Genomic DNA, 19,683 nt, shown 5'->3' on the forward strand with positions numbered 1-19,683 from the left:
TGGGTTGCCATTCACTTCTCCAGGGGATCTTCCCGACCCAGGGATAGAACCGATGTCTCCTTCATTGGCAGGTGGATTCTTTTACCACTGAGCCACCTGGGAAGCCAGAGGATGATACAGGAACAGAAATTAGACTTGTCTGAATATATCTTGTTTTAACGATTAGACCTGGAACTACGTAATTATTTTACGTAAGTAAACTTAAATGAGGGACTTCCCTGGTGGCCCAGTGGGGAGGACTCCACACTTCCACTGCAGTTCGCGTGGGTTCAATCGCTGGTCCGGGAACTAGACCCCACATACTGCACCTGGAGATCCTGCCTGCCGAACAATGAAGATCAAAGATCACACGTGCTGCAGATAAGACCAGGTACAGCCAAACACATAGGTATTAAAAACAAAATACTCAAGTCTTGAATTTGAACAGAAAGTATCTATCTATGTGTTTTATCTTAAAATATGTATCCCAGCTTTGTGCCCTAAAAAGGCCTGGAAACATTGACCAGAACAGCAGCAATGGGCCTTCTAGAGCCTAGATTTACCTCTCATCACTAAATAGAAGGATGGACTTTGTTGTTTTCTTCTATTCCCCTAAAAATAACTGACTCCAGGTCTGGAGCAGAAAATGAACAAGATATGTTTGGAACATCTTATCATACTAGATAGCAAAGAAGTTACCAAATATTACTATCAAAAGGGCTGTATCGAAAGGACTTGGGAGCCAACTTGAAGAGACAGCCACTGGACAAAATTAAGGACAATTGAAGCACTGCTGATGTTTAATAACTGCAATGAACTGAAACACACAAAATTTATTTAATTCAGTAACTATGATACTAAAAGTAAAAAAAAAAACCACTGGTCACTTTTGAAGGGTGCCAGTAAACCAACTCATTATTCAGGAAAGTGGCAAAAAATCTGGACACTTTCCTTCTTTCCAATACGACCGGTAATGTAGACAAGTTTCCATTCATAGTGGTATTTCAGGTATCATAGGGAAAGGAATGGTAAAAAGACAGTAGCACCATTTTGCAAACTTGGATAAATTAACAGATCTAAGCATTGCGCTTCAATGGCTGCAACACGGAAAAAGAGACAGACATGATGCATCTTTGATGAAAACATACAACACTATCTGTGAGGTTTTCTTGCCACTAAATCTGAATTCACTCATACTTCCAGGTCTATTCCTAACTAACAGGAAATACAAAGGGTAAACATGCCTGTTAAATGACACCTTAGCAAAAGCCAGAATGGGAAAGAGATGGAGAGGAACCTGCCAGCTCAAAAAGACTTCAAGGAATATGCCAAATTTAATATAAAACCCTGTTTGGATTTTCAAATAAACAAATTACTGAAAAATAAAGACAGAGAAATTTGAGAACTTCAATATTTCATAATATTAAGGAACTAAGATTTTTGATATGCTGATATTATGACTGTGTATCTTAAAAAGTTCATATCCATATATACTAAAGTATTTATGGATGAAATATGTCAGGCTATGTATGGTTAAGAGGAATAAATAGACAGTCATATTAAATCAATACTGGCCATGTATGAGCTAATAATTACTGAAGCTATGTGACAGGTATTTCTTTTCACTTATTAAGTGAACAATGCAAAGAAACAAAGGAAAACAATAGAATGGGAAAGACTAGGGATCTCTTGAAGAAAATTAGGGATACCAAGGGAACATTTCATGCAAAGATGGGCACGATGAAGGACAGAAATGGTATGGACCTAACAGAAGCAGAAGATATAAGAGGTGGCAAGAATACGCAGAACTATATTAAAAAAGGTCTTAATGATCCAGATAACCACAATGGTGTCATCACTCACTTAAGAGCCAGACATCCTGGAGTGTGAAGTCAAGTGGGTCAAAGGAAGCTTTACTACAAAGGTGTTGGAGGTGATGCAATTCCAGCTGAGCCATTTCAAATCCTAAAAATGATGCTGTTAAAGTGCTGCATTCAATATGCCAGCAAATTTGGAAAAGTCAGCAGTGGCCACAGGACTGGAAAAGGTCAGTTTTCATTCCAATCCCAAAGAAAGGCAATGCCATAGAATGCTCAAACTACCACTCAGTTGTACTCATTTCAAATGCCAGCAAGGTAATACTTAAAATCCTTCAAACTAGGTTTCAACAGTATATGAACTGAGAACTTCAGATATACAAGCTGAATTTAGAAAAAAGCAGAGGAATCAGAGCTCAAATTGCCAACATCCATTGGATCATAGAAAAAGCAAGAGAATTCCAGAAAAACATCTACTTCTGTGTCATTGACTATCCTAAAGCCTTTGACTGTGTGATCACAACAAACTGTGGAAAATTCTGAGAGATGGGAATACCAGACCACCTCACCTGCCTCCTGAGAAATCTGTGTGCAGGTCAAGAAGCAACAGTTAGAACTGGACATGGAACAACAGACGGGTTCCAAATTGGGCAAGGAGTTCATCAAGGCTATATATTGTCACCCTGCTTATTTAACTTATATGCAGAGTACATCATGAGAAACGCTGGGCTGGATGAAGCACAAGCTGGAATCAAGGTTGCCAGGGGAAATATCAATAACCTCAGATATGCAGATGACACCACCCTTATGGCAGAAAGTGAAGAACTAAAGAGCCTCAGAAAGTCAGAGAGTGAAAAAGCTGGCTTAAAACTCAACCTTCAAAAAACTAAGATCATGGCATCCAGTCCCATCACTTCATGGCAAACAGATGAAGAAACAATGGGAACAGTGAGAGATGTCATGTTTTTGGGCTAAAAAAATCACTTCAGATGATGACTGCAGCCATGAAATTAAGACACTTGCTCCTTGGAAGAAAAGCTATGACAAACCTAGAGAGTGTATTAAAAAGCAGAGACATTACTTTGTCAACAAAGGTCTGTGTATACTCAAAGCTATGGTTTTCCCAGTAGTCATGTACAGATGTGAGAGTTGGATCATAAAGAAAGCTGAGCACCAAAGAATTGATGCTTTCGAACTATGGAGGCTACAGAAGACTCTTGAGAGTCCCTTGGACAACAAGAAAAATCAAACCAGTCAATCCTAAAGGAAAATAGTCCTGAATATCCATTAGAAGGACTGGTGCTGAAGCTCCAATACTTTGGCTACCTGATGCAAAGAGCCAGCCCATTGGAAAAGACTCTGATGGTGGGAAAGATCTGAGGGCAGAAGGGGGCACCAGAGGATGAGATGGTTGGATGGCATCAATGACTCAATGCACATGAGTCTGAGCAAACTCTGAGAGATGGTGAAGGACAGGGAAGCCTGACATGCCACAGTCCATGGGGCTGCAGAGTCAGACAAGATTTAGCAGTTGTACAACGTGATAGGTACACTGGGGTTTGTTACATTATTTTACTTTTGCACATTTTAAATTTTTCATGAAAAAAATTTTCCCAAAGGTCTCCATGATTTCAGCACTCACTGGAAATGTGTGATGATGGAGAGGGAGCGGGGTATCTGGGCTAAACTTCAGGATAGTTTGAGGGATGGCATGGCTATGGTGCTTTTACCAGACCTGAGACCAGCCAGGGAGGTCAGCTTGTGAGCAAGACGAACTCCATGTGGGTCATGCTGAACTTGGAGTGTCTATAGTATGTCTAGATGGGATTGCACAGGAGAATCTGTGCAGTGGTGGGAACACTAAACTCCAGAGATGTGGAAGATGAAAATGGGAGTCACTGGGTGACATTACTAGGAGAAACTGTAGAAAACAGGATCTCAAAGGAGTCTGAGTGGTCATAACGCAGAGTTGGATAAACGGTGTCTTAGAAAATGGGAAGGCCCAGGAAGAGGACTAGAACAGCTTTTAAAAGGAGGAAATACTTAGGTCTCACAACATACAAAAAATTAACTCAAATGGTTCAGAGCTAAATTTAAGAACTAAATTTAAAACTTTTAGAAAAACGTTAAATGTAAATCTTTATGACCTTGAACTAGGCAATGGATTTATTACAATCAATCAAAACATACTATTAAATAATAAAACCCGCCCCTCAGTCAGATGGGCATGGAGACACTTCTGGAAATAACACCACGATGGCTGCCCAAGGAGAACCCGAAGTTCAGTTCCAAGTAGCTTGTATTGGCTGGTGACAGTACTGGAAAAAACTAAACTGGTAAAACATCTGACTGGTGACTCAGATTACGTAGCTCCCTTGGAAATGGCAACCCACTCCAGTATTCTTGCCTAGAGAATCCCAACCCACTATAGCCTTCCAGGCTCCCCTATCCATAGGGTCACAAGATTTTGACACGACTTAGAGACTAAACCACCACCACCTTGGGTGTTAAGGGCCATCTCCTTGAGTTCCATACCAACAGAGGACCTATTAAACTCAACGTATGTGATACAGCTGGTTAGGAGAAATTTGGTGGACTGCTGCTGCTGCTGCTAAGTCGCTTCAGTCGTGTCCCGACTCTGTGAGACCCCATAGATGGCAGCCCACCAGGCTCCCCGGTCCCTGGGATTCTCTAGGCAAGAACACTGGAGTGGGTTGCCATTTCCTTCTCCAATGCAGGAAAGTGAAAAGTGAAAGTGAAGTCGCTCAGTCGTGTCCGACTCTTAGCGACCCCATGGACTGCAGCCTACCAGGCTCCTCCGTCCATGGGATTTTCCAGGCAAGAGTATGGGGATGACCATTATATCCAAGGCTCAGTGTGCCATCAGGATGTTGGATGTTGTATTGAGAGTTATGTACAAGAATGTGCCTAACTGGTAGAGATTTGGTATGAGTGTGAGAACATCCCCACTGTGTTGTGTGGCGACAAAGTAGATGTTAAGGACAGAAAGGTTAAGGCAAAGTCAACTCTCTTCCCCAGAAAGAATCTTCAGTACTATGACATTGCTGCCCAAAGTAACTACAACTTTGAAAAGCCCCTGCTCTTGGAGTCTGTCGCCATGCCTGCTCTTGCCCTGCCAGCACAGCATGAGCACTATCTAGAGGGGTGCTCAGACAACCGCTCTCCCGGACCAAGATGCCAAGCTGTGAGAAGCGAAGCTGGGGCCCCGCGGCAGACGTCGTTTTCACAGGCAACTGTCCTGTGGCGTCAGTGGTGCAGAGTTTGCCGCTCTATTATAGAGCTAAGCAGAACGTGTCCTTAATCTCTGGATGCTGAGAGATGGATGGGCTTTGGAGTGAAGGCGGCAGTTCAAAAAATACCTTCATATTTTGGACCTGAGTGTCTGCTTTGGAACACAGCTGTTTCCTTCTTGAATTTCAGATATAAAGACTGCTATAGTCACAGGACAAAAAAATATAATCCCATAGGATGGGAGTCATTGCAAATCATGTATCTGATGAGAATCTTAGTATGCAGAGTATATAAAGAACCCCTGCATCTCAACAGTAGATAACTCAATTAAAAATGGGCAAAGGATCTAAATAAACATTTCTCAATAAATAAATAAATTTCCTGGCATTCCAGTGGTTAAAACTCTTGTGCTTCTATTGCAGGAGGCATACATTCAACCCCTAGTTGGGAAACTAGAATCCCATAAGCCCTTGGCCAAAATAAAAAAAAGGTATACAAATGGCCAACACACGTGAAAAGATGCTCAGCATCCGAGTCATAAGGGAAATGTAAATCAACACCACAATGAAACATCACTCCATACCCACCAGGATGCCTATAATGAAACAATACGTGTTGGTGAGGACGTGGGGAAAACGGAACCCTCATTTATCACTGGTGGGAATGTAAAATGGCACGGCTGCTATGGAAAACTGTTGGTTCCTCAAAAAGTTAAACATAAGAGATACCATATGCCCCAAAGATCTGAATACATGTCCACACAAAAAACTTGTATACAATATTTTAAGCAGTATTCATAATAGCCAAAAAGTGGAAACCTGAATGCCCAACTCATCAATGGATAAAATACGGTTTATCATCCACCCGATGGACACTCGGCAATAGGAGGAATGAAATACCTGCACGAACTCTGAAAACATGCTTAGTGAAAGCAGCCAGTCACAAGACTGTATTCTAAGATTTCATTTAGATGGAATGTCTTTGATTGGACAATGTGGAACAACTCTACTTCAATAAAAATTAATTTAAAAAATAAAGACAATGGGGATTAGCAGTTGCCTAGGGTTGGTGGGCGGAGAAGGCAATGGCACCCCACTCCAGTACTCTTGCCTGGAAAATCCCATGGACGGAGAAGCCCGGTAGGCTGCAGTCCATGGGGTCACTGAGAGTCGGACTTGACTAAGCGACTTCACTTTCATGCATTGGAGAAGGAAATGGCAACCCACTCGTGTCCTTGCCTGGAGAATCCCAGGGACCGGGGAGCCTGGTGGGCTGCCGTCTACGGGGTCACACAGAGTGGGACTGTGTCGCACTGAAGCGACTCAGCAGCAGGGTTGGTGGGAGGGGAACGGGGAATGACTGCTAGAAGCTATAAGGTTTCTCTGGAGTGCTAAAAATATTCCGTAGTGGAGACTGGCATAAATTTGTGAATATTCGAAAAACCACCCAACTATGTGTTAAAATGGTGGAGTTTACGGGGTGAACTTTTTCTCCCTTTGAAATAAGCTTGGGGGCCTGTGCTCAGCAATATTAAATGCTGCAGTCAAGCCAGGCAAGGTGAGGCTTGGAGACATCACAGGACTGGAGTGTAGTGGTGATTATCCACTCAGTTCTTCTGTTATCCCTACCCTATTTAATTTCAGTAATTCTGGCTGAATCCTCAACAGATTCTGTGGTTCCATCCCTCTTGCCATGACTGGCTTAAGTGTGAGCAAGTGATCTATTTTAGCCCAATCAGACCCAAGCTACTGAGGCACATCTGTGAAATAATTATTCTCAAGAAAAAGAAAACATCTTCTGCCTCTGCACACTGGTGTGAAGCTGAGGTCTGCAGCAGCTGACTGGGGAGGGGTGGTGGGTGGACCGCACTCTCAGGGCAGAAAAGCTGGACCCACCTGGGTTCTTAGAACCACTCTAAGCCAGTTTTCTTAGGGACAGAAATCCTGTTTAAACCATCTGATTTTTTTTTTCTTTTTTAGAGTCAAGAAAGCCCAAGGTAGGTTACTGGCAACTCTTCCCAACTGGGCTTGGAGACAGGACACACAGGGAAGGGAATGTTTTTATATGTTCAGGTCAGGACTGCCACTGATCAAGCTGTAAGATTGTCTTAAATGTCCTTACAAGGTTTTCACATCTACTTTTTGGATTTGTAAGCCCAGGCACTCTCATGCTCCACAGTCAGTCAAATCAGTAAATATTGTCCAGGAAGGAGAAAATTCAAGCTCACCTTCCTTATCCTAATCTCTAAGTAACAGAAAAAGATGGTTACTGAATATAATCTAAGCCAGTCATTTCACCTCTGAATCACTTAACTGTAAAATGGGGATAACATCTACATAGGACTGACCCAAAGATTAAAGGACAGAAAGTGGCCAAACTCCTAGCCTGGTCTATGTCTCAACAGGTCTCAACAACCTGAACTCTTAACACTGATAAGGTAACCTTAACTGTGGCTTTCTCAAATCCTGCAGCTTCTGTGCAATAACAGGTTGCCATACCCCAACTCTTAACAGTTGTTAACAGGCTCCACTCTGGAAAATGACACCATCCCTGAATAAAAATTACCAACCAACACCCTAGAACTATTTCAGCAATAATGGAGGCAAATGCCTAAAACTGCCCAAGTGGGCAAAGTATACCTTCTCCAAATAGTGGCCCCTAATACAAGTCGAACTTTGAAATTATTTTTCACTAAAGTCGGGGGTTTGAACCAGGACTTTGCTACTCCTTAGATGTACACATAACCTTGAACAAGTTTCTTCATCTATTTCCCCATTAGTAAAAAGGGTGTTAACACTTGGATTACACAATTGTCTCAAAACTGAAGGTCAGAGATAATAAACAGAAAAGTTACCAAAAAAAGCTTAACCGATATGAAAGCTCTACCTTTTTGACTAAAGGGATAAAGTCACATAAGGTTTTTTTAAAAACTAGCCTCCAACTTATTGGGCTGGCCGAGAAGTTTGTTTTTCCATTAAGTGCTTCCAAATTTTTGGCCAACCCAATATGTTAACTCCCCTCAAATAAAAGGTGACCTGCGGAAGCAAATTCAAACTGCAACTGTCAATTTACTACAAGTTTGATTTCCTAACAGATGAGTTCTTGCTATTTTCCTAAAAGAAAGGGTTTCTCTGAAGGGTTTTCAAACTAAAGCAATGAGTAAAGTCCCCACTAACATCTTTGTTTGTGGAGCTAGAATACTTCACCAGCAAGGACAAGAATTTATAATCACTTCTCAAGAGCAGGGTGCCATCTGCCTTACACATCCTATGGCCAACTGTGTAGACACAAAAGCACTTCCTTCTCACTTAAGAAATATATAGCTGTATCTATTAATTTGCTAACTTTATAGAGACCTTAAATGCGAGTGAAGTGGAAAGGCTCTTTTACTGTCACCTACCAGGCCAAAACCTCAGACCTACCGGATACCTGCATTTAAAAATACACTTCAGGTATAACCAAGTACAGAAACCACTTCTCTGCTCCCAGCCTCGCCAGCAGTCTGCTCCTGGGAACTTTCCCAACTCCACGCAGCACTGTGCTCTACAGATGGACCATAAAGATCGACTGCACATGGAGCGTCTACACCTCACACCAGAATGCATCCTGTCCCAAGAGACTTGGGAGAAACCAGGCTCCCCCACTCCTGGGGAAAGATTAAAAGCAGCATTCCAAGCCAAACTGTATCCAGCTTTATTAAAGATACTTTTCATAAACAATCATGGTATTTCAGGCAGGACATGGGCAGACAATCGTTAACAGTATACAACTTTCAAACTCCCTTTTTCAATGGACTACCAAAATCAGAAAGCCACTATAAAAACCCAATGAAATCTTCATGTGATGCTCTGAACAGGGAAAGTTTAGAGTGAGGGTTGACATTTCACATTTAGCATGTTGTTTAACAACTTTTCACAAGCCGACCCTGACTTTCAGGAAATGGAAATGAAAATGGCAGAAGTATCACTCTGAGGAGCCACAGTCTAAAAAAGGAACTGCTGCTCTTTTGAAGGACGCCATCTCAACGGTGACACTAGAAAGTCCAGATTGCCTGACATACTGGTCATCAATTTTGGGGGGGCACGGGGTTCAGGTTCCAACAGGTCTCTGGGTTTAGTGGAGTCAAGTCTGTGCTGAGGTGGAGAGGGAGAAGAGGACATAAAAACTAAATTTTAGTTTTCCCACACCACAAGGCGTTTGTGCCAAGGTGGCTAATGTGTGTCAACATCAAGGAATCCCTCCTTCCTGGGAACCAAGAGGAAGTCTCTCAAAACTAGACAGGAAAGGTATTTTCCCCCCACGTCAATTCAGCTTCTGAGACATTCTGTTAGTGATGTGCCCTTCCCCCAAAAAACAACAATGAAGTGTTCTGTGTGCTAACAACATAGCTTAAAAAAAAAAAGTAAAACAAAATTCTGCATTTTTATAAAACTTGATAAAAAATAGTATTTCAAACTGTACAGTCACCAGAAGTACACAGTTATCAAAAATGCACACACTTCACTTGGCATCTCCAGCACCTTCAGCTTTCTGTGCCTGGAAGAAAACAGAAACCACCTTAGAGACTCAGTATTTCTTTTTAAAATGACTTAGTAGGTAACTTTACTAAGTCACTTCCCCTCTGGATCTTACTGTGAAACTAGGGATGGGGACACATCAGCATGATAAGGTCTGAGGTTACTCCCCGCTTGAGAACCATAGTGTAGCAGGAGTGTGACGCTTAAGCCAAGGACAAGGCTCTCTAATCAGAGCTCCATATACTGGATGGCAGAGACTTCAGGAATCCAGATTAAATTCACAGGGGGGAAAAACCACAAGCAAACTGGATTAAAAGGGACACTGGGGAGTGATGCAGATGCAAGAAAAAGGCCATGAAAGCTTTTGGGATCAGTAACTCAAAGGGCAGACCTAAAGAGAGTGGAAACAGCAGCTGTACCTGGTCTGTTTTGGCGTCTCCGTTTTCTGCAGGGTTATTCCCGTCCTTGCCAGCATCGGCTTTCCCCTTTTTCCCTTTGGGTACCTTCTCTCCCTTCTAAAAAGGGGAGGGAGGGGGAAAGAAAAAGCTGTTTCTCCTCATTTTATATCACCAGGATACAGTCTGCTTTATCAACTATAAGACAAACACCTCCCCCATAGAGAAACAAAACCAACTGTGGTCTTCAATATACAAAATCTTTCAGGTGCAAATAACAGAATAAAACAGCTTAAACACTTGGGTGTTTTAATACCCAAGTGCAGAATTTGCTGTAAACTGAAGACAGAGGTTTTGGTTAAGGACCAGCCCTAGTAACTCTGTCAAGTCTCAACTTTGTGTCAACAAAAGAATTTGTTTATAGCAGGTCTCCCTGTCAGCAACATGAGACAACTATTCAGACTTTTGCATAGATCCTATAGGCATTGTCTGTCTCACCATCTTGCTCACCTTTGCAGGGGCCTTTTTAGGCTTGGGCTCTGGCTTTGGAGGAGCAGGTTTCTTTTATTTGGGGGAGAGAAGGAAAGTAGAAAACATTAGTACAATAGACCAAAGAAAACAACCCACAACCAAACCACAGAATCACTGGCACAGAAGTTTCTCCAACTTTGTAAAGTCTGCAGTGGGCTTTGTATTAGAACTTATCTTCAGAAACCCACTCAAGCAACACTCAGAAGTGTCCCACTTTGGCTACAATCAACACAATTTCACAGCGAGCAAACTACAATGGGCAAGAGACTAACTGTAACTCATGGGAAGTAAAGGGAAGTTTTCCAGTGCTTTTTAGTTTCAGGGAATAACGTGAAAGTTTAGAGGCAGACACACTTACAGCAGATAACCTTGCAGATCTTCTCTGTGGCTATTTAAAAAAAAAAAGAAAAAAAAGAAAATTACAAATAGGGCAGTCGAACTACTGAAAAACACAAGTTTTGGAGCTAAGTTGTTCTGGACTCCAGGGACTAAAGAGAGCTTATTGAGGTAAATTCAGGACAACGGATATGATTTGGGCTCCACTGAAGGAGCCCAAAGCTTTGTGAGATTCCAAAGGCAGAAAGACTTACTTCGTCCTTCACCTTGGCTTTATCTCCTTTAGCATCCCCTTCAGCCTAAAAAGAAAAAAAACAAACAAGCAAAACCTAAGAAAGTTGCAGCTTCTGAAGCAATTCTTAATGATTCAGTAAACTTTTAAGTCCCGGGGATGGGGGGGATCAATGGGAATCCTGTACACAACTTTTTCCAGGACATACAAATGGTCAGTTTGTAGCATCTCCAGCTCCTCTGCAAATCCTCCAAGTGCTTAGAAAGCTCTAGGAATGACCTTTTGTGTCAAGCTGCACGCACGAGCAGGCTCGAATCGCGCTGAGACAGCGAGCGTACAAGCCCCAATCAGCCTTGGGAAAAGCGAGGAAACCTGGAGCGAGGCGCGCGAAGTGCGGCCCGCGCCGCCGCGCCAGGCAGAAGCAACAGCTGCACAGGGAGCAAACAAACCCCTCCGGGGGCGGGGCCCGAGCGCCGTTGCCATGGCAGCCGTCGAGGGCGGGAGACGGCAGGCGCACGCAGCCGAGCGGGGGAACCCGTGGGCGGCAGCGACGCGCACCGGGGCCGAGTCTCGTGCGCTGGGGCCGTGGGCGGTGCGCGGGTGGAGGCGGGGCCTCACCGAAGCCCCGCCCCAGGAGGGAGGGTCCCGCCCCCTCACGGCGGCGGTTTTTTGGCGGCAGCGCGTTCCCCCCGCCCGCCAACCCAGAACGCCGCCTTCCCGCCCTTTTGGGTTTGAATTGCCCGCCCGCGGGGAAGGGACGGGAGGAGGGAGGGAGAGCTTAGCCATGGGGGGAGGGGGCGCGGGGCGGGCACGTCGAGCCCGAGGGGAGCGGGATAAACAGCCGCCAACATGGCTCCTCCCGCCCCGGCCGCCGCTCCTCCAATATGGCCTCTGGCGCCCGCGGGCAGACGAACCGCGCAGGGTAGCCTGGGGCCGCCTGACACCGCCTCGAGACGCTGCGCCGGGCGGCTGAGCCTGCTCCAGCATCGCAGCCGGCTCGCGCGCCCCGGAGCCGAGGAGAGCGGCGGAGCAGCACTGACGGTGGTGGTAGTGGCGGCGGCGGCGGCCCAGCGCCTGGGGCCCTCGCGCCACGTACCTTTCTCTTGGGCATGGTGGCTGCGGCGGTGGGACGTAGGCGCTGGACACGGGGATGCAGTGGGGCGCGGGCTTTAAGTCGATCCAGGGGTCGCTCTCGCCTCTTCTTCACACTGCTCGGGCTCCGGGGGGTTTATAAAGTTTTTATAGCGCTGGGAGCCCCGGACCGGTTAGAACCGGATTTCACCTCCCGCCGCCGCTCATTGGCCCAGCTGGGGTCACGTGGGCGGGGTTTAAACTCACCTCCTCTGGAGGGAGTGAGGAGGGGGGTATGGGGGGGTAGGGTGCGCGAGACGCTGGCGCGCCGAGGGGGTGGGGGCGCAGTGGGGGAGGCGCGCGTCGCAGGCAGTAAATGAGGGGCGAGGGGTGGTGGTTATGGTGTGAGTCGGCGGGCTCTGGGTTTCGGCTCCCGCCAAGAGCTTGGCTTTTGCAAACTACCAAGTTCCTTCCACCTTATGCAACCGAGCTACCCACTTCTCCAAGCCGTGCGACACTTAGGGCGCATCTCAGCCGCTTTCCTTCCTGTTCCCGCTGGGGGCCCCAGAAGAGGGGTTTGCTAGGCCTGGCCGCACTGCCCTTCTCCGCCGGAGGCGGGAGGAAGCGCGCGGCTTAGAGGCACGGGCTGCAGTTCCCAGGGCCGAGGCTGACGCCTGAAGTGGGGAAACAGCCGGGAAGCCAGCTTGGCGCAGCCGGACGTGCATCCTTCCAAGCTGCCACTCAGAGGAAGCCTTTCGTGCACCTCACCTGGAAGGCAGACCTCTCGAGGTGGGGTAGAGGATCCAGTGGGGAGACTTTATGCGTAGAGGTGCCTTTCGGGTGCAGTGGGGCAGGTAGGAGCTGTCCTTTCAGCACCCGTTGCTCAGCCGCCTCCCCAAATACCAACGGAGCCCCCACCCCTTCACCGCCCCCCGAAGCCTGTCGGGCGGCTGGGCTCCCTTAGGTCCTTGTATTCCCGGACCTCAGAACCTCGCCACCGAATGATGGAGAGTGGCCGCCAAGGCGGCCTACTAGCATTCCCCTCCCCCTAAGCTCCACCCGCTTCGGAGACATCAAGCTCAGCTGCCCCCACCCGACGCGGCCACCAAGCCTGGGCGCTGCAAACGCAGCTGGCGAAATCCCTCCTTCCACACTGGCAGGCTGGCTTCCTTTCACTTGCGCGATGAAAAGGAGGGTGGAGGAAAGCGTCCAGGGATTAGGAAACAAGTAGAGGAACAGGTGTTGCGATGGCAAACCCCTGTTCAGTGGCTTCCCCTCTCTGCCCCCAAAGCTAGGGATCCTGGAAGTGGCCGAGTGCACCTGAGGGAGGTGGACAATTGCTGCAGCAAAACACGGTCTTCTGTTGCACTGTACGCCAACAAGTTTTACCTCTAAGAATTTTTAAAATTCTATTTGACACCCAAGAGAACACAACACGATAAATATCCTCAAGTTGCGGGGGGGCGGGGGGGGTTGGCTCACAGGTGAGAGGACATTTAAATAGGTCGCACCGAGTTTCTTGAGGCAAGGATTGAGCTGGTTTGTACAAATCATACCGGTCGAAAGCAATCACAGTGACTTCGTATCAACTATTTGCAGCCCGGTTCAGGACATCCGTGATCCCTCAGCTGCTTTTCACCCCTCTCGTGCCTCCCGAGGCAGCCACTCCTCGCCCCTCCCCCACCCCGTGTACCTCTCCCAGAATACAGGCCCTCAGGCCAGAAAGATACCTGCCCATTAATCACCTCTGCGGTACCCCTGATCACGTTAGGGAAAGTCAGACCCAGAAAGGAGTCAACCACCATGCTCATAGGGCTGATTCCGTTTGCTGCCTCCAGCCCCTCTTTCCCGCCTTAATTGTAGGGCTCTGCCGTTATAGCCGCATAATTCATGCCTCCCTAATTAAGGCTGTCAACAGCCTCATTGTAAAGCTGGAAAATGTACAGCACCTGCTCTCTGGGAACCCTGTGCCAGGCATTGGTAGTGGGGAGTGCCAGGTGTGTGTGGGGGACTTGCCAAAGGGTGCACTGATTGGCTTCTCCGTCGCAGTGTCTGGCATTCATGCCTAATTCTGGGAGCAGGGATGATGGCCAAGGGGTCTCTTGTGCCAGGTATCCAGGCACAGAAAGGGGAGGGGACTGGAATACAAGGAAGTTAGGGGTTTTAAAGAATATGCTCTTAGCACTGCTTGCAAGACCCCACCTCTCCCCTAGAGGGAGGTGCTGGGGAAATAGTTTGCAGAAAGTAAAATGGGAAGACACAGCGTTTGGTTGGTATTACCCGCTGGTGCTGCTGTGGGGCACCTGAAGCACGGAGTTGCTCAGACAGACAGCTCTTCAAAGGCACTAATCCTCTCAGCAGCTCTGCAGCCAGGCCTGGCAGGGAGAGGTAAGGGAAAGGACACAGCCCTTGACTCGGCCCTCTTCTCCCTGCTGGGCAACCTTGGCCCTCACAAGCTGAGACTCTGCTATGCTGAGACTAAATCATCTCACGGCCTACTTAGGGGGCCAGGTCAAAAGCTGAGAAAAGCCTCAAAGGCTGTGGAGGTGGGAAGCAGAGTCCGAGATGCTGAGGGCAGGAGGCAGTCAGTTGGGAGACGGGCTGGTTTCTGTGCTCTTGGTCCTCATGTGATCCATGGGAGGCGGCCTGTGCTAGATTAGACTCACCAGGGCCTACAGGCTCTTCTGTTACCCTGTGGCAATGGAGGGGGCCCGTCTCACTGGGGAGTGGAGCCTGGCCCCATGCCCTGCAAGAGGAGGAGAAAAGCTTGTGTGGGCTGAGTCGACAATAGGTAATTGGATTGTAATCACCCGCCTGGCTTCCTCGCACCATTGGGGGCGCTGAGCCTTTCAGTGAGCAATCAGCCCAGTGTGGTGGGAGGGGGTAAAGATTCAATAGCAAATCCCAGGTGGAGAGCCAAGGGGGAGGAGCAGCAGATGGGCAAATTTTCTGTCTCTCCCTCCCCTTTGCCTAAATCACGCTGGCCACCTATTAGCTCTTTGCCAGCAAATCCACGGTGGGGCCACATCTTTTGTGATGGCTAAGATAGATGGGTAAAGGGCTAAGGTTTGGGGGAGACCTCTTCCCCCAAATTTTGTGTGTTGAAGGATGTGCTGGTAGAAAAACAAAACGCACCTAGGAGTCCAGGTAGAGGTGGCAAAGACAGAAGAGCTGGGGCCCACTGCTCCCCAAACCACTGTGACCACAGCTGGGCTCAGTGTCCTTGAGACACGCCCCCACCCCTCTCCCCAGCGGCACTGTCCCAGGCTGCCCACAGATATTTGGCCGCAGACCTAGCCTCTGGGGGTCCCTTGCTAAGCCAAGGAACACAATTCATCATCAGGAGGGAGATGCCTTTCGCCAAGAAAAGAAAGGGGAGTGGGGCCCTGGAGGCCAAGGGTAGGGCAAAGTGGCAGGAGGCCAGCCTCACTCAGGTTGATGCAGTGCCCAGATGTGCCAGCCAGTCAGCCCGCTTGAGTTCCAAGGCTTGCAGGAAGCCCTGGACCCGCTCTTCCCGTCTGGCTGAGAGTTTGTGCAAGCGTGTCCGTCGGAGCTGGGGGTCCCCACTGGCCGGGAGCCCCTCCTGCAGCAGCTGCTCTGTCACTGCAGCCTGGTCCCTCTCCAGCTGCTGCCTCTTCCGCTCCTCTGCATACACGTCTCGGGCCTTCTGCTAGAGAAAAGCGGGGATTGGGGTGGGGAAATCATTTTTAGGCTTGGGTGGAATTGGAATGGAGGAGGTGGGGACTGGGCACAGGACTGGCCAAGTTAAGTGGAACAGTGGGGAGTTTGGACCACATTTGGAAAGATCTGGGAGTAGGTATGCAATGGGTGGTGTCCGCGTTGTACAGGCAGGGCGCTGCCAGTTCTGGCTCCATGTTGGTCTCTTTGGGGTGGGAGCTTCTGTATTGCTCGAAATTCTTCTCAGGTGTGCACTTGGAAGGGAACCAGCAAAGGTGGGTCTGACTTCTGGTTCTCCCACCACCTAGCTTTGTGGCTTTGGACAAATCCTCTCCTAACCTCATTTCTTCATCTGTAAAGTAGGGGTTGTGCCTATCTTGAAGAATGGTTTTAAGGATTAGAGATAATATATGCAAAACCCCTCCAGCATATTAGGAGGCTCTCAAACAGAAATAGCAATTTTACAAGTTATTATTGCCTATTCTCTGATGCAAGGAAGGTTCTATTCCTGCCTGGGGCATATCCATTGGGTCATTTCTTTTGGTTCCCCAGGCACTCTGAGGGTGTTATCTTCCCAACTTTCTAAGTTACCTTTCAGGGTATGGATCCAGAACTGCCTCTCATGTGAGAGGCTCACCTGCTCAGCAAATGACCCTCCTGTGAACATTCTGAGAAGCAGGTTCAGCTTTCCTAAGCCACTTACTGCATTCTGCCTCTAGAATAGGCATTAGGACCACAGTCCACCATTTCTGTTAGAAAAGGAGCCGCTGAAGGCTCAGTAGAGCCCTCGGGCTCCTGGAACCAGTTCTGACACGAGGGAAGTGACTACATTCCTTGGCAGCACTTCTCATACTGTGTCTTCAGACAAACCATGAACTCCTAGAGGAAAAAGACTGTGGCTCTTTCTTTCTGGCACTTGGGGCACCCTGTACCTGTTCAACAGACTGACCGTATGCCCCCAGGAGGCCATGGAGGATGTTCCTGGCACAGGAGGCGAAAATCCTTTTGGAGCAGAACCAAGGCCGTGCTGTGCCTTATTGATGCTCTCTGCTCTTGCTAACAGGCTTCAGAACCTTAGCCTCAGAGTTCCTCCTGCCAGTCCTATTCCATGTTGGAGAAACTCCCATCCTGCTGCCAGCTTGGCACCCTATACCTTTGGTGCCCCCTCCAGCACATTCTGCCTTGTACTGTGGTATTTGGGTACCTGTCTGTCCTACTCAGCCTGTGAACAGCTGGACTGCTCTGTGTTCCTCCTTTAAGGGATATCTTACACACACACAAGTGCTTCATCTGTTGTCTCACTTGACCCTCACAATAAAGCTAGGAAGGGACTTTCTATCTGCTGGAGACAGACATGGAGATTCAGAGTAGGGAAGTGATTTTCTAGCATCTTCTCAACAATAAAGATTTATTGCATGAATAAGGCACAATGGTAAAGAACCCATCTGCCAATGCAGGAGACACAGAAGATGTGGGTTCAATCCCTGGGTTGGGAAGATCTCCTGGAGGAGGAAATGGCAACCTACTCCACTATTATTGCCTTGGAAATCCCATGGACAGAGGAGTCTGGAGGGCTATAGTCCATGGGGTCGCAAAAGATTCAGACATGACTCAGCAACTAAAACCCCACCACCACCACAAAGGTGAGAAATGAAAAATCTAGAAAATACCCCCTCTAGGCTCTTAAATGATCCAAGGCAGTCAAGGGCACTCTTCTGCTATGATAGCAAACTCACGTGTGGTGCTATGAAGGCTAAACAAGTTTGAGAAGTTGCTACTTAAGTGTCTCCATCACGCTAGAAGGGCTTCTTCCTGGCCTTGGTCAGGGGGGACCCTGGGTCCCGTATGTGGGACCTTTTTGGGGGTTCAGAAATGCACAGGATATAGTCACCACAATCCATGTGCTCACAGGCTGAGAACACAGAGATATACCCAAATGCCACAGTACTGGTGGAATGTGGTAAGGGTCATCAGGAAGGTAAGGGAAAGGGCTGAGTAATTCAGAGGAAAGAAACTGACTGATGAAGGTCAAGGGGCAGTGGAATCTCATGGGCAGGCAGATCCAGATGAGCTTTAACCAGTGCTGCTGCTGCTAAGTCGCTTCAGTCATGTCCGACCCTGTGCAACCCCAGAGGCGGCAGCCCACCAGGCTCCCCCGTCCCTGGGATTCTCTGGGCAAGAACACTGGAGTGGGTTGCCATTTCCTTCTCCAATGCATGAAAGTGAAAAGTGAAAGTGAAGTCGCTCTGTTGTGTCCAACTCTTAGTGACCCCATGGACTGCAGCCTACCAGGGTCCTCAGTCCATGGGATTTTCCAGGCAAGAGTACTGGAGTCGGGTGCCACTGCCTTCTCCATTTAACCAATGGGGAAGAGTCAGATAAAGGTAGAGTGTATGGGGGAGGAGAATATTAGGCAAGGGAATAATGGGCAGACTCATGAAATCAGAGAGGGTGATTAGGCTAGTGAGTCTGCCTGGAACATTGGGGTTTGAGAAGTTTCTGTTCAAAGAATGTCCTCACCTCACTGAGCCTATTTCTTCATCTGCAAAATGAGGATGATAACATCCATCTCATTGGGTGGTTTGAAGAAAAAGGAGATAATGAATGCCCAATCTGGTGCCTGGCTATTAACAGGTAGCTCTTCTTCTGTCACCACTGTTTGTGACTAGGTAGGCAAAGTTCTAGCCAAACAGAAAGGACGAGGGCAGCCAGCCACAGAGGCAGGAGACGCGGAGCTGGTTAGAATTGCTCTGGCTTTTTCCAAATAGCAGCCCGAGCCTGAGTGCTGAGCAGGGAGGTGGCAGTCGGGCAGAGTCTGGCCCCTAATTTGCCAGGAATCAGCAATTCACTGTTAGGATGACAGAGTCAGGGGAGAGCGGAAAGCCCATCGGCTCTATACTTCTCCTGTACAGATAATGACACCCAGCTAGGGAGGGACCTGGCCTAAGCCACACAGTGAGTTAAGAGTTTCCTTGGTTCCCACTAAGGTGACTTCTCGAAAGACCTACAGGACGCATGTTGCGTGCCTCTGGATAAGCTGTACTCTCTAGGGGCGGAGTGGGGAACCAGTGGCCTGCATCTGGATGCCTCTGTGCAACCAGATGGTCTGGACCTGCCACCCTGCCTCAAAGGTGTTCTAAGTTCTTCTCAGGTACTCAGCCTCTGGAAATCTAGGCTAATGGAAGTCCTAATGGTCTATTTCTCTCTCCCTGACCATACTGTCTACTCTCCCTGTATAAGGGGCAACTGGGGGAGGGCATTCATAATTACCGTAGATACTTCTTATACAGACCTTCTGTGGTGTAAGGTCTTCATGGAGCTCATTTTGAGAAATGGGGCTCTAAACTATCAATATAAACCTCTCCTGGGCATTAAGACTCTGCTCTTGTTCTGTCCTCAGCAGAATCAGGGAACCAGATGTAATGGCCCCTCCACAGTATGTAAATCCTCAGGTCCGCTGACCTCACTAGGGCATAGAAAGAGGATACAGGTCTTGGGCTTCAAAACATTCACCAGCTAATAACAAGTCCTCTCCTGAGTCCCCATCTCCCCAGGTCGGTAGCAAGGGGGATGCATTTCGGAGGGCTGAGACAGCACCCCTGCTGGAAACATGATATTCTGACGAGCACCCAGAGTCTCTGTGCCAAGGGAATTGTCCTTGAGACAGGATGAGCAGGGTGCTAAGTGTCTGTGGATTTTCTGGAGACAGATGAAGTCTAATGGAGAGCCCAGAGACACACATGGTGAACTATACTGACCACCAGTCTCTGAAAATGAACTCTGTTCCAGCACTGCACTCAGTTCTGGTGTATTAGTTTGGTGTATCAGTTTGGTGTATTAGTTCACTGAAGGCTGATCACAAACTTGTGAGGCAG

At 47.9% G+C, this 19,683-nt stretch overlaps 2 protein-coding genes across 10 annotated transcripts in view; both read right to left on the reverse strand.

The window, feature by feature from the left end:
• Positions 1–8,717: 8,717 nt before the first annotated feature.
• HMGN2 (high mobility group nucleosomal binding domain 2) lies at positions 8,718–14,505 on the reverse strand. Its single transcript, XM_069578927.1, has 6 exons — positions 12,156–14,505; positions 11,082–11,126; positions 10,850–10,879; positions 10,471–10,521; positions 9,985–10,080; positions 8,718–9,584 (listed from the first exon to the last, which is right to left on the reverse strand). Exons 1-6 carry the CDS (start codon positions 12,168–12,170, stop codon positions 9,549–9,551), a joined length of 273 nt encoding a protein of 90 aa, XP_069435028.1. The 5' UTR covers positions 12,171–14,505; the 3' UTR covers positions 8,718–9,548.
• Positions 13,632–19,683, reverse strand: part of DHDDS (dehydrodolichyl diphosphate synthase subunit) — a 35,700-nt gene continuing 29,648 nt past the window's right edge. For 4 of the 9 annotated variants that reach the window (XM_069578925.1, XM_069578921.1, XM_069578924.1 and 1 more), the window contains 2 exons: positions 15,561–15,797; positions 13,632–14,876 (listed from right to left, as the gene is read on the reverse strand). In XM_069578925.1, coding sequence (XP_069435026.1) covers positions 15,561–15,797 — 237 coding nt within the window. In that variant the 3' untranslated portion in view covers positions 13,632–14,876. Of the gene's footprint in view, positions 15,801–19,683 lie in introns of all 9 variants that reach the window. The other 5 variants (XM_069578923.1, XM_069578919.1, XM_069578918.1 and 2 more) reach the window with 2 other exon arrangements.

The sequence above is a fragment of the Ovis canadensis genome, chromosome 2, assembly GCF_042477335.2.
Source record: "Ovis canadensis isolate MfBH-ARS-UI-01 breed Bighorn chromosome 2, ARS-UI_OviCan_v2, whole genome shotgun sequence".
In the NCBI taxonomy this organism is placed as follows: domain Eukaryota; kingdom Metazoa; phylum Chordata; class Mammalia; order Artiodactyla; family Bovidae; genus Ovis; species Ovis canadensis.